This window comes from Ictalurus punctatus, chromosome 29 (genome assembly GCF_001660625.3).
Source record: "Ictalurus punctatus breed USDA103 chromosome 29, Coco_2.0, whole genome shotgun sequence".
Lineage (NCBI taxonomy): Eukaryota > Metazoa > Chordata > Actinopteri > Siluriformes > Ictaluridae > Ictalurus > Ictalurus punctatus.
Window position 1 is genome coordinate 6,376,892 of NC_030444.2, and position 15,835 is coordinate 6,392,726.

General features: G+C 36.4%; 1 protein-coding gene across 13 annotated transcripts in view; it reads left to right on the top strand.

Moving 5' to 3' along the window:
- Positions 1 to 15,835, top strand: part of fam135a (family with sequence similarity 135 member A) — an 86,869-nt gene that overhangs the window by 24,663 nt on the left and 46,371 nt on the right. For all 13 annotated transcript variants that reach the window (XM_017461286.3, XM_017461291.3, XM_017461289.3 and 10 more), the window contains one exon: positions 7,605 to 7,684. In XM_017461286.3, the coding sequence (XP_017316775.1) occupies positions 7,605 to 7,684 (80 nt within the window). The remainder of the gene's footprint in view (positions 1 to 7,604; positions 7,685 to 15,835) is intronic.

Genomic DNA, 15,835 nt, shown 5'->3' on the forward strand with positions numbered 1-15,835 from the left:
TTGCCCATTAACGTTGAATTAACATTGTTCACGCCATTTAAAATAAATATAAAATCGCTAATTGGTTTGCTTACCTTATTTCATTTGGGTGAAAAGACATTACACATTCAACACATTTTCTGCTTTTTTTAAAATCTCAAATAAAGAAATAAATCAGTATGTGAACATTTAGGCTATTAAATGCACATCACTTTCAGTTACTTTACAAATAGCCTACATATAAGTTTATGAATATTTTATAAATTTATAAATATTTTTTTCTGCAGGGTATATAAATCTTAAACACTAAAAATGCCTCCATACTGGTGCATTTACAAATAGATGTATAATAATAAATTTATTTTAAAAATAAAGCAATGTTAATTCTATTCTCAATTTGTTTATTTTTTTCATTAAAAAAACTATAACACCAAAGTACTGATAAGCTTTAAAGTACCGGATCAATAAGCAGTATTGGTAAGAGTAGTAATACCGTTAAAACCTTAACTATACCCATCCCTAGTAATCACTGCGTGCCATTAGCAAACAGCATTAGTTCACTACTTGGGCTGAACCATCTGTGAACAAAATTATGTCTGGATTTTCCAGAGGAATCTCAGAAATGCTCGAAGGCTGTGTGTGTGAAAGCATCACACAGTCATGATCACTCGGTGCACTCTCATCTTGTATATCAGTCATCATTAACAATGAGGGGTTGATGATCTTGACCCTTTGCAGGTAACGTTGGTGCTGTGAGAGCATTGAGCCAATTGACCCACCTCTAGTCGCTGTGACCACACGAGCTGAGGACAACACAGAAAGCGCAGCATGTGGACTGCATACAGTAAAATTTTGTGTTAACACTACTGGATCACCACCAGTAACAGCTATATAAGTGACTCAAAATCCAACTGCGTGTGTAATTGTGAAATAACCGATGACTAAAACAGGAGGGCTGTTAATCTGTGCTAAGAGTTCTAGTTAGATGAAGACCAAAATCTCTAGCCATCTGTTTTGGAATTATTGATTTTATTGTGTACCAGTGTCGATCAAAAAACTGCAAAGATCATCCACAGTGATTATCACACACAATCTGTTATCCTGCACATGCATAATTGGCTGCAAGTATTGGCTACAATGGTAATATCTAAAAAGAATGTGCAGCAGGGAAGTGGAGGCAAAGCATCTGAGTGTTGGGACCCATGTTTGAACCCATGCACATTTTTTTTTTGAGATGTTTAAAATCTACTTGCTCAGGACTCAGTGGCTGATATTTTATTGTTACTTTTACCTCCTCAATCTTTCTCGAATTTGTCTGTTTAATCACCATCGGGGTTACCCCAGTGGCTGCAGGATGTGTGCCAGGGTCATCAGAGTCAGCACAGGAAGAGGATGAATCTGAGGACCATGTCTTTGATCCACGGTTAAAAGTTTTAAGAGATGGATAAAGCTTATTTTGTTTAGAAGATGAAGGCAATGTCTGGTTTTCTTAAACCGCAATTTTAGCTTTGAGATGTTGAGATTGCACACATGTTTTTTTGCACAAAGATAGTGGTGCATTTATGGTTGGCACACTAGCCCACCAGCATAGAGATTAGCTCATCATTCTAATGCTCTTTGTCATCCCTCTATTGTATTAGGAAAGCATGCCACTGCTGCACATCTGCACCATCTGCACCACTGGTCTTTATACTTGATGCAGTTATCCAAAGCAGAAAAACATTGCTCTCTACTCCTTTTTTTTTTTTTTTGTTCTGGAATACCAAGCTCATTACATAACTTAGTCTTTTTCCACACAATTTATCTAACAGTTGCCCTAGCTCTCTCTCAAAACTGAGATGATCAGCAAAAGGCAAGGATGACTCACAAACTGGTGTTTCTTTCAGGATTTTGTGAGACTGTGGTGGGTGGACCTCTGACCCTCTAGGGGAGTCCAGGGGAACGCTCCCCCATAAGAAAATTTGTAAATTTTAAAGTTAAATGCATCAGTCTGGTGCACTTTCAGAGTAAAATTAAGATGCTAGATCTGTGAAAAACTGTGGTTTTGTAACGGTTCTGTGCACTAGTAGTAATTTAATCATAAACACATTGGTTGTGTAGCTATGAATGGTGATGACAAAGCAAAAAAAATGACACACCCACAAAGCATGGTAAAGGAGTTTAATGTGGTTCACAAATGGTCAAAACACAATCTACTAGAGCAGTGATTTTCAATCACTGTGCTGTGAGAGATCGTCAAGTGTGGCGTGAGAAATTATCCAATTTCACTTAATTAGTCTTAAAACTATTATTATTATTATTATTTTTAATTAACATTTATTAATTATTATCTGCAAATAATATGCCATTGTCGAGTGTCTGTGCTGTAATATAGTGACTGGCAGAGTAATGTAATATTTGTCCGGGTGTCAGCAGGTACAAGAATTTGGACAAGATTCTGACCCAGGTGAAGGCAAGTGCGAGTGGTGGTAAAAAGAAAGCAAAGACGGTGAGCTCGAGGCAATACAGTGAAAGTTATCTTTCGTTCGGATTCACTTTCATCGGGGATGAGATGACATTATGCTTGGTGTGTGGCGAGAAGCTGTTCAACAGTGCCATGGTGCCAAGCAAGCTTAAATGCCATCTACGAGCCAATGAACTGTTTTGTTCGCCTGCGTGAAAACACAGAGAAAGAGGCAACTTTTATGAGAAAAACCACAAAGGTAAATGAGAGAGCCCTCAAAGCTAGTTAGGTAGTTGCTGAATTCGTAGCTAAATCAAAGTCCCACACTGTGGCAGAGACATTAATACTACCTGCCTGCAAAGCCATTGTCAACGAGATGCTCGGCCCTGATGCGGTTAAAGACATAGCTTAAGTCCCGCTCTCAGATAACACAATTGCCAGACGTATTGATGACATGTCTATAGATATCGAAAGTCATGTTTTGGAAAAGATGCGTATCAGTAGGAAATTTGCGTTGCAACTTGATGAGGCTACGGATATTAGTGGACATTCTCAGCTCTTGGCCATTGTGCGTTTTGTGGATGGAGATGCCATTAGAGAAAACTTCCTATTTTACTAGACACTGCCAGAAAAAACAACAGGAGAGGAAATTTTCCGGGTCACATCGGAATATCCTGACCACGTCAAGATACGTATAGCTTGACCATGTCATCTTACGTGGGAAAATTGCACAAGTGTTTGCACTGATGGAGCTGCAGCCATTGTCGGGCGCACCAAAGGCTTTGTTTAGCAGAGTCCGTTTGGGGAGGTGCGCGCTATGAGCCAAGTGAAAGTATAAACAAGGCTTTAGCTACATGAGGATGAAGTTGATGGTCCAGAAGCATCTGGAGCTTTTCTTTTAAGAAACCTGTCCATATTCTTTTGCAATACACATGAATCGTCACACGCTAATAATTAGGATAAAACACACGCATGCTTTATGCATACTGATGTGCTGCTGACAGGTCAGTGACTGGGGTCAAGGGGGAGAGAATTACTTTTTATATATACAATTTTTTATTATTACTGGTGTGTGTCTGTCTTATTATTTCTGTGTCTGTGTTATTTCAGACATCAGATATTTATCATGTGTATTTAACATGTTTTTTTTTTTAGAAAATAAAAAATTATACTGGATGAGGAGGACATGGTACATCCCTATTGGCAAACTTTGCACCCTGAATTTGGATTTTTAATTTTCCTGGGCTTTGAGAAAAACCGTTCTTCTGCCCTTTTGTTGTTGAATTCCTCTGGTCTCGGCCCATTGATGGAGACCCTCAGGCAGGCAGCCAGGTGCTCTCCTTGCAGCCTGTTATGAAGGTCTGATTTATTTTATTTTGTTTTATTTTATTATTTATTATTTATTTTTTTTAAAGAAGAATATGCAGCTTATCATGCAAGTTAACATTACAAATAGCCTAATGTGGTGAGCCAACATTCACCTCAGATGCTAAAGATTGTCGGAGCTGCTGGTAATAACATTAATGTTAGAAAATTAGCTAATGTTACCAAGCTAGATAAAACCATTACATATGTTATACTTTGTTTTTCATGAAAAGCTGCTGGATATGTCAGTCAACATAAGCGAGGGGGCACTAAAAACTCAACAAATACAACACAACGACAGGAAATGGGTCCTTCCTGAACTTTTAACTTTCACTCCTTGAAGTTTAAATTCATGCTTCATGGTGTATGTGTGTGTATCTCACAAACTCTGCTAACGGTTTCTCTCTCTCTCTCTCTCTCTCTCTCTCTCTCTCTCTCTCTGCTTGCAATGACTCCCTTTACACAAGAGTTTGACCCACCTCCTCTCTGTCCACAGCTGATGTTTGACCATGCCCCTGCTGCCACATTGTATAATTTCCTTCACTCTTTTTTTTGACCTATTAAGAACTTTGACCAGTGGTTTTGATCGACTGGTCGATCGTGACGGAACATATAGATAATGCCCAAGGTTGAGATAAGAGAAAAACACGATCAAAGACAAAAATCGTCATGACCCAAGAACAGACACATTATGAGTAAGCAGAAATCACATTGAATTGATCTTAAATTATGAAATCATGCATCTTTTAACATAATCATGGAAAAAGGAAATAATCCCACAATCTACATGCATGGGCTCAGACACCCGTGGTTGGCAATTGTTACTCTTCCCACCCAGAGAGTATGGCCAATTTTACTCTCTTTGCTCCCAGTCATGGATGGCTGTGACATTGTTGGAATCTGAACTCAGGTTGACTGTTGGGCGAACGCTTTTCTGTTGCACCACTTGGGAACCATAAAAGCGGTTCTATTATATACCAGTTAACTGTTGCAATAAAGCATTATTCTGAAAGATGTGGTGGAAAGGCATTTTCTTGTTGTGCATGTGGATCATCAGTGTGTCCTATTCCTGGAATGTTCTCTGGAAAAGTGAATTCACAACCCCTAAACAAGGAGAGGCAGTAGAATTGGCACTCCCCAGTCACTCAACACTTTAAAACTGAGCTACATTGGTGTTCTAATTGCAGTACCTGCAATCCTGCTCAGTAGCTTCAGATTCAACCCCCCCGCCCGTGTACCTGTGTACACTGTCATAGGGCTTCCACCACAATCCAGAGAGGCAGTCTGAAATTATGCCACACTCAAGAATAGAATGGTTCTCTCCTACCTTTTCCAATGTTGCTATGGTATGAATAGTTGAGTGAGGACACTGTTTACTATTACTTTATTACTATTGCTGTCTGCATTTTACTCATTATCATCTGAATATTCGCTAATACTCTCTTGGTGAACATTTGGTATAAAGCTTTATATATTGGTTCTATCTATCTTGTATCTATTATTTTATTAGAGGGCCAAGCCCTTAATTGCGTAGGTGACCTTTTTGTGGGTCCTTTGTGACCTTGTGGATTGTTACGCATGTTGCTCTTTGAGTAACCTTTGTTGGTCGACCACTCCTGGGGAAGGTAACAAGTGTCTTGAATCTGCCTGACTGTGGATTGGTGAAGTCCAAACTCTTTTAGAGATGGTTTTGTAATATTTTTCACTTGGTGAGTATCAACTCTCTTTCTGAGGTCTTCAGAAGTCTTGCCACGATGCACTTCCACGAACATGTGTTGTGAAGATCAGTCTTTTATAGATCCTAGTTCTTTAAATAAAACAGGGTGACCACTCACACCTGAATGTCATCGCACTGATTGAAAATACTTGACTGTAATTTCAAATTAACTGCTAATCCTAGAGGTTCACATACTTTTGCAACTGACATATATGTAATATTGGACCATTTTCCTTAATAAATAAATTACCAAGTGTAATATAGTACATTCTAAAGGGTTCACAAACTTTCAAGCACCACTGTAGATATAAATATAGATCTGTAGATAGATAATGTGTAAAAGTCTTTGTCATTTTTAAATTGTAAATATTTTTAAATAATAAATTTGATTAAATGTTTGACTTATGCATTATTGAGCCAGTGAAAGATTCCAAATATTACTATTCCAAAAAAATTATTAAATGTTACAGGAAAATGTATTTGTGTTGCAGTAAAGAAAGCGATGTATTACATAATACACCACTTTCCAGACAAAAATCATTATGAAGTCTGTCTGAAACAGTATGAGAGTCAGAGTCTCCAGAGGAACTGTGACAGATTCTCGAAGATCCTCAGAAAAAAATACTAGCTAATTTCCTTCTAAAACTGCACAAAGTGTACCTGAGATGAATAATGCATTTTTAAGCAGGGTTGTTGCACTTAATATTGACTTTTATTTGAATACTGTTTACTGCTGTTAATGGTGGATTTTTTTAAAAGTACAAATTGCATTGCATGTACCAAAGACTTTTCCACAGTGCGGCTGCAACAACTAATCGATATAATCGATAATAATTGCTAATTTAAAATAATGGACAACGCATTTCATTATGGATTAGTTGGGTCTGTGACATCACTGTGGATAACCCCCGTCAGTGGGAAGTCACTTCACAATGGTGTAAAACGCTTTTCTATGAATAAAACACATGTGGAAAACAGCGGAGCTGACAGAGTGAGCTGCTGCGGGAAAAGTACATGATCCAGTTCGTCCAAAACATGAGTGTTTTATATTAAGCGCTTCAAACAAACTCGTAAGTGTATTAACGTGGCTTGTCATGTCAGATACTGTGACAGATGTGTGTGTTGTTTCATGTGTTCCAGACTTCAGTGCCAAAATGACATTTTTACGTCTTTATCCTTATCTGTAAATGTTAGGAATTCATGCCAGTATTTCCATTTTACATAAAGGTTCGTCCTGACAGCAAGTGAGTCTCTATTAAACTTCACTGAATGAGCACGAGTCCATGCATGCGTGTCAATCAAACAGCACACAATAGAAAGGAAGCACAATAATGCAATAATAAATAAAACAATAAAATATTCATTTTGATCAAATATGTTGAGTGTATATTTAGAAACAAAAGCAATTGTGTTTTTATTTATTTATTTATTTATTTATTTATGAGAGCAGTAACTAATGGGGCTAGATTTTTAAATTCTTTGCACAATGTATAGCATAGCCCACATAGATACATTTTAATACCTTTTCATGGCTTTCATTTTGCACAATGTTTGAAGGACAGCATTGGCAGAATGTGAAAGAACGTTAATGTTAAGTTGCAACTAACGATTATTTCTTTTGATTATTTTCTGTATTTTTTTTTCAAAATATTATTTCACATTCTGCCAATGTTGTCCTTCAAATATTGTGCAAATTGAAAGCTATGAAATATATATATTATAAAATGTGTGTATGTATGTTTGAATGTGACAACATGGAAGAAATGACACTTTGCTACAATGTAAAGTAGTGAGTGTAGAGGGTGTAGGGGTGTACTCACTTTTGTTGCCAGCAGTTTAGACATTAATGGCTGTGTGTTGAGTTATTTTGAGGGGACAGCAAATTTACACTGTTATACAAGCTGTACACTCACTACTTTACATTGTATCAAAGTGTTATTTCTTCAGTGTTGTCACATGAAAAGATGTAATCAAATATTTACAAAAATGTGAGGGGTGTACTCACTTTTGTGAGATACTGTATACTATGTGTATACATAATATTTATCTTTGGCTTCATTTGTTGAGTGTGTTAGTAAATGGTTGTTGGTTGATTGACAGGTTCTATCAGGTCCGTGGCAATATGAAAGTACCTCCTCGGGTCCCTCACAGGATAGAGACCAGTCTCCTTCATCCCACAAGTAAGTCCTCCTCAACACATTTATATTTCTGTGCCTTTGAAATCTTTCTCATTCTGACACTGAAGCACATACAAACAAGAGCACCAGTTTTCATAATTGTTAACTTGGGATATATTGGCATAGATATATTGCATTAGAAGGCTGATTTATACTTTTATGTTAATGTGTCCTCCACTAATATTGGCACCCTTGGTAAATATGAGCAAAGAAGGCTGTGGAAAATTGTCTTATTGTTTAACCTTTTGATATTTTGTTGTATATTTGTGTTAAAAACACACACACACACATGCTCTGCATGGATATCAAACAATTGCAAACAAAGGTTTATTTAAAAAAAAAAATCTTTAAATATAGGTGTGCAGCAATTATTGGAACCCTTATGAATTCATATGAGAAAAACATATTTGAAGTATATTCCCATTGATATTTTAAATTTTTAGTACGTGTATATATACTTTTCCATATGGCTACCTCTCTGTGTGCGCCAAAACCATCTCTGGTGTTCATTGCAAAAAGCTCTATTTTGGTTTCATAACATTTTCAATTGACTTGAACTTCTTAATTATTGCCCTGATGGTGAAAGTGGGTATTTTCAATGCTTTTGCTATTTTCTTATATTCACGTTGCATTTTGTGAACCTTTTGCTGTACATCACAGCTATATTCCTTGGTCTTACCCACTGTTATGAAAGCGAATTTGGGGTATGTGTTACCTCATATTTATTCCAATGTGAAACAGGAAGTCATGGTTGAACAATTTCCTGTTCCTAGTCACCCAGGTGTACTAAAAAAAAAATTTTTTTAAATCAATGGGGGCTGCTTTTCTTCCAGAGGACCTTTTGTTAGGATACATTTGTTGGACATTTGTTAGGATACATGGCATCATCCTGCCATGTATCATGCTATGCATTGGGCAAATGCTGATTGGTTGGCTGAAAGGCATGTCTAATTGTGTACCCAAAAATGGTTCGAGTGTAAGCAATAAAAATACTTTCATCCAGTACTTTCCATCTTTTTTTATATGAGCTTGTTGCAAAACTGCTTTGTGTAGTTCATTAAAAACCTTAAAACAGCTTGCAACAGATATTCTGTTCTTAAACGTGTGTGGTTTTACATAACATGAGTGATATCTAAACAGATGAGAAAAATCTTATGAAACTGGAAACAAAAATGACATTCTTAGTATTTGAACATATCAGTATGGTTTAGGGCTGTTGATTTAACGTGTTAATTTATTGCTATTAATTGTGCTAAAACGATTAACTCCTTTAACGTGCTCCGCTGTGAAACAGACCTGTTCATCATCTTACACTGCATGCAGTTGCTTAGTAATGAGCATGATGCAAGGCGATGACCAAACTTTGCTTGGCCCTCTGAAGGGAAATTTTAAATTCAAAACGCATCCAGATGGAAGCACTATTCAATTCAATTCAATTAAATTTTATTTGTATAGCGCTTTTTACAATAGACATTGTCTCAAAGCATCTTTACAGAAATATCAACACGGTATACAGATATTAAAGGTGTGAATTTATCCCAACTGAGCAAGCCACTGAGTGGCGACGGTGGCAAGGAAAAACTCCCTAAGATGTTTTAAGAGGAAGAAACCTTGAGAGGAACCCGACTCAGAAGGGAACCCGTCCTCATCTGGGTAACAACAGATATTGTGAAAAAGTTCATTATGGATTTATATGAAGTCTGTATGGCGTTAAGAGCAGCCGTAGTCCCAGCAGTCTGGAATTAAAGAAGATTTGAGCTCCATCCAGAGGCAGAAAGGATCTGGATCTCTAGTATCTCCATAAATTCGTGTGGGGCTCGGCGAAAGGAGAGAGGGAGAAAGTAGAACAGAATCTAGTCAGGGTAGGCTTGAGTAAACAAATACGTTTTAAGCTTAGACTTAAACACTGAGACTGTGTCTGAGTCCCGAACACTAATAGGAAGACTGTTCCATAACTGTGGGGCCCTATAAGAGAAAGCTCTTCCCCCTGCTGTAGCCTTCACTATTCGAGGTACCGTCAGATAGCCTGCATCTTTTGATCTAAGTAGGCGTGGCGGATCATATAAAACCAAAAGGTCGCTTAGATATTGTGGCGCGAGACCATTTAGTGCTTTATAGGTTAATAAGAGTATTTTATAATTAATGCGAGATTTTACTGGGAGCCAATGCAGTATTGATAATATCGGTGTGATATGGTCGTATCTTCTAGTTCTAGTTAGGACTCTAGCAGCTGCATTCTGGACTAATTGGAGCTTATTTATATTCCTACTGGAACATCCAGACAGTAAGGCATTACAATAATCTAATCTAGAGGTGACGAATGCATGAACTAGTATTTCCGCATCATGTAGTGACAATATGTTTCTTATTTTAGAAATATTTCTGAGATGAAAGAAGGCTATCCTAGTAATATTATCTACATGAGCATCAAATGATAGGCTGGAGTCAATAATCACTCCAAGGTCTTTAACTGCTGCACATGATGAAACAGAAAGACCATCCAGAGTAACCATGTGATCAGAAAGAATACTTCTAGCTACACGTGGGCCTAATAAAAGTATTTCTGTTTTATCAGAATTAAGCAGAAGGAAGTTAATTAACATCCAATGTCTAATGTCCTTTACACAATCCTCAACTTTACTAAGCTTATGTCTGTCCTCTGGCTTCGCTGAAACATACAACTGTGTATCATCAGCATAACAGTGGAAGCTCATTCCATGTTTACGAATAATTTGACCTAGGGGTAGCATATATAAAGTAAAGAGCAGTGGGCCTAAAACAGAACCCTGTGGAACTCCAAAAGTAACCTCAGTACGCATGGAGAATTCACCATTTACATCTACGAACTGATAACGATCGGTGAGATAAGACCTGAGCCAGGAGAGGACTGTTCCCTTAATACCAACAACATTTTCTAATCTATCAAGGAGAATAGTGTGATCTATAGTATCAAAAGCTGCACTAAGGTCGAGTAACACAAGCAGCGAGACACAACCCTGATCGTAAGTCAGTAGAAGGTCATTTACTACTTTAACTAACGCTGTCTCTGTGCTATGATGAGGTCTAAATCCTGACTGATATATTTCATGAATGTTATTCCTATCTAAGTACGAGCATAACTGCTTTGCTACAACCTTTTCTAAAATCTTAGAGATGAAGGGGAGATTTGATATTGGTCTATAGTTGGACAATTGAGACGGGTCAAGATCAGGTTTTTTAATCAAGGGTTTAATAACTGCTAATTTAAGTTATTTAGGTACATAGCCACTGCTTAGGGAAGAATTGATTATATTTAGAAGTGGCTCAATTACTACTGGACCAATCTGTTTAAACAAACATGTAGGTACGGGATCTAGTATGCAAGTTGATGAATTGGCTGAAGAGATTAATGTAGCTAGTTCGGTCTCTCTAAGCGGAGCAAAACACTCTAAACATTGATCTGATATTGCTACATTGTCATGTAATGGGTTTGTTACAGTACTGTCCAGTTTTAATTTAATGGCCTGTATTTCACGTCTAATATTTTCAACCTTATCATTGAAAAATTTCATGAAATCTTCACTGCTATGTAATGATTGAGTGTTTCTCTCTGTAGTGGTTTTATTCCTAGTTAATTTTGCTACTGTGTTGAAAAGGAATCTAGAATTGTTTTTGTTGTCTCCTATTAAGGTGGAGAAATAGATTTTTCTAGCATCGCCAAGAGATTTCCTATATTTCAGTAGGCTCTCCTTCCATGCTGTTTGAAATATCACCAGTTTGGTTTGACGCCATTTACGTTCTAATTGTCGAGTTGTCTGTTTTAAGGTTCGCGTTTGATCGTTATACCAGGGTGCTAATTTTTTTTCTCTAATTATTTTCCTTTTGAGTGGAGCCACTCTATCTAGCGTGTAGCGGAGTGTTGACTCCAAGCTTTCAGTCGCCTGATCGAGTTCTGTGTGATCTGACTAATAAGACCATAGTCTTTTGCCATAAGGAATTTGCATACCATCAAAGCAAGTCTAGCCTGAAATACTGCTTGAAGTCAAGGCATGTTTTAGCGAGCTCTACAGTTAGCACAACCCCAGCTGCTACAGTCAATACGCTCCCCCAAACCACACTGACTGAGAGCAGGCAGCACAGAATTAGTAAGTCTACATTGTAAAAGCTAACAAATGCGATAGCTAAATTGGTATGGAAGCCCTAAGCAGCCATGCATTGTTAATTTTTTTTCTTTCTTGTTTTCTCATGATCACAACTTAAAAGGAACGTTCACACAAAAATTCTAATTCTGTCATCAATTGTTCAACTTTTGAGTATTTCCAAACCCATAAGAATTTCATTCATCTTAGGAACACAAATGAAGACATTTTCAGTGAAACCTAGGAGATTTCTGTACCTCGGTTTACAGTCCAAGTAACCGAAACTTTCAAGCTCCAAAAAGTTCAAAAAGGCATTGTAAAAGTAATCCTTGGGACTCCAGCGGTTTAATCCCAGTTTTATGAAGCGATATGGGTGCTTTATGTGCGCGAGAATCTAAAGTTAAGTCTTTATTCACATATCTTCACTTCCACATAGATCTCATACGTGCGTTCATGAGAGAACCACGATGCATATGTGTTGTGTTGTATTAACACGAGCAGACAAAAAAAATCCTCTATGTGGAAATCTGCAGGCACCTTTGTTACAACAATTGTTCTATGTGACATCCGATTTCACGATACAGTGGGACCTTGAAGCTCTGCACTGTTTACAGTATAAGAAGAGGAACACTTTACACAAACTGAGTTATTGTTCTCTCCGATGTTTGCTTCACAGGCTACAATATGATCACTTTTATTATTATTATTATAGTGGATTTATTCATGGAAAGCTGCAATCATGATATAGTGTAAATATAAATATATAATATCAAGTGCAGGGCTTTATACCAGCTGCACTTCATTATAATGGGCAGTTTAATCCTGAAGGATGGCACACTTTACTTTCTCTTTCTTATAAAGGACTCCTAATAAAGACACAGTGTAGGTGATGTAAGCTGGTGTTAATTTCGTTAACAAAAACTATGGCGAAAAATGTTTGTCGTCAACCTTTTTTCCATGACTAAGACGAGATCATGAGATGACACTGACGTCATTAAACACTGTGACTATATCAACATTCAATATTATTGATAAAAGACAAGTATACAATGTAGTTTAAAAAATAAATCCTTACCAAAATCTCTTTCATCAATAACTTAATAAAAATAAAAACTAAAGCATTGTTATTCAGAGATTGATAGAATTTTGGGTTTGAACACTAGTTATGCTGAAGTGCTTTGATGCAAGAGAAACTCGTATTGTTGAATACAGAAATGTTAAATCACTTTAGAATTGGTTTAATTGAAAAGTCCCTTGGCTTATAATTAATTGCACAAGGCTTCTTTTTCCCTAGCAGGTTTCAAAACAAAACTATGTCTGCATTATCTTCTATTTATTACTCCTACAATGAAACACAGAACTTTCATTATTTTTCTGCACTTCTTTGCTGTGTAATTTAGTAAATTCTGCTGTGGTTCATGTGACAGCAGCTTCTAGAGGACATGCTCACGTTATGTGCAAGCATGTGTATTCATTCTAACTGCCAGTGGGCCTAATAGACATATTTCTTCCAGCAAGTCTTGCCGAAAATAAGTTGGAGGCCGTTATTATTTAGAGTCTCTAATGTCCCTTACACATACCTCTGTCATCTGGTGTGCCTGCAATGTACAGCTACCATGTTTGTGGATATTCTGCATATATATATATATATATATATATATATATATATATATATATATATATATATATATATATATATATAATATATAGTGTCCCCGCCAAAAGTATTTTTTATGGTATACCCTGAAGACTTTTTGGTTTGAGATCAAAAGATGAGTATGAGACAATAGTTCAGAACTTCAGCATTTTTTTTTTTTTTTTTAACTGATATTTACATCTGGATGTGGTAAACAATTTAGAACATGCCTCCTTTGGTGGCAGACCACTCACTTTTTTTGGTGAGCAAAATATGTCTTAATGTAAATAAACACTTTAGTTGCATATTTCTTAACTTCATCAACCTGTGACCCACTGACAAGACCAAACGGTTGAATTTTTCTTTTGTGATGTTTTACCAGGGTTCTATTGCAGCTTTTTTCAATGGCTTGGTTTTTATTTTTTATTATTATTATTATTATTATTTTTTTTTTTATTTTTTTTTTGGTGGTGGTTCTCCCTTCAGTCTCCCCTTCAGGAGGTGAAATACTGCTCAATTGGGTGATCTTGGCCAGTGTAAAACCTTCCACTTTTTTACTCTGATGAAGTCCTTTGTTGTGATGGCAGTGTGTTTTGGGTCATTGTATTGCCACATGGTGTTCCTCCCAATTGGATGCTGTAAATGAGCAGACAGAATGTTTTGCTAGATTTCTGTATTTTATCTGCTGCAATCATCATGAGCTACATGTCAAGAAAGATGTTTGCGCTCATTCCAGAAGCAGCCATGCAAGCCCAAGCAATGGCAATACGTGCTTGACTGAGCTTGTATGTTTTGGATCATTTCTTTCTCTACACTTTGGCCTTTCCATCACTTTGATAGAGGCTATTCTTGGTCTCATCAGTCTATAAATCTCTGTTCCATAACTTTTGTGGCTCATCTCTGTATTTGTTTGTGAATTTCAATCTGCCCTTATAATTCTTATTGCTGAGGAGTTGTTTGCATCTTATGGTATGGCCACTATATTTCTGCTGTCAAAGTCTTCTTTGAACACTGTATTGTGATACTCTGCCCTGTGAAGGTTGTTGGTGATGACTTGTTTTTGTTTTTTTTCTTCACAGCTCTCTCAATGTTTGTCATTAACTGCTATTGTTTTCCATGGCAGACATGTGTAATATGTCTGTTTCTTAGTACAGCATTACTTGTATTTGTATTTTATAATAGTATTTGGACTTGTAATTTTAATTTTCCAAAAAGTTACACACCAACATTTTAACAGTCAATACAAAAATGCATCTTAAACCCCTCATCTCTTTTCCCCCAGCCTTACCCTTACATCTCTGGGATGTTTGTATTCAGAGTCACAATTTATTTATTTTTTTACAGATTCAGTCATCAAATTAAGTCCCCAAATCTCTTTCCCATACCACTTTAAGTGGTGTCATAGTTATGTTTTCTAGTCCCACTCATCTTCAAATTATAATACTTGGATGCCACTCGTCCTCCCCCAACTATCTCTAGTATTCTACTGATCTCTTCTGCTGGCCTGGAAGCCCTTATATCTGACCTAAATAATTTTCAGTGCATGTCATAATTGAAAGCCTCTCCACTTGTGAGATTTATTGAGGCTATATTTTTGTGATGGGTCTTCAAAGGATTTCGTTATTCTACCAATATTGTAAATCCCCTGAAGTTATAGTGCCCTTCTCAAGTCACTCTTTTGGGTTCTTATCTATAGTCACGTGAAACAATAAGTACATCCCATGGAATTATTTTTTTTATTGTTTAAATACATATTTGGACAAGGAAACATTTGATCTTGTGGATGCAACTAACGATTATTTTGATAATAGATTAATCTGTTGATTATTTCTTCGGTATTAATCGATTAGTTGGATTAAAGGGCCATTTTATTTTCTGTTTTTTTTTTTTTTTTTTCTGGGGGAAAAAAAACTTTATTTCACATTGTCCTTCAAACATCGTGCAAATTGAAGGCTATGAAAAATGTATTAAATGTATCTGTGGTCATGCTATACATTGTGCAAAGGATTTAAAAAATATATATTATATTTTGAAAAAAAAAAAAAACCCAACTGACAAGCTTTAAAGCAGAAGTTAAATCACTATATTAAAAATGCTAAAAAAAGAAAAACCAAAGCACAAGAGGTTGAATGTTCTGCAGTAACACACACATTTATTCATTTGAACACATTAACATGTTATTTTATTCTGTAAATGTATGACACTTCTTACATTTATATACAAATACATGTTGTAACTAGAGATGCACCAATAATAAATTTCTCAGCCGATACGATAACCGATTATTCAGAGTGATATAGGCTGATACTGATAGTTCTGCCTTTTATGCCTTCTTTTAAATTAATAATAATTAATTCTACAGTTCTGGAAAAAAATGCAAATAAAAACTTTTTTCTCGCC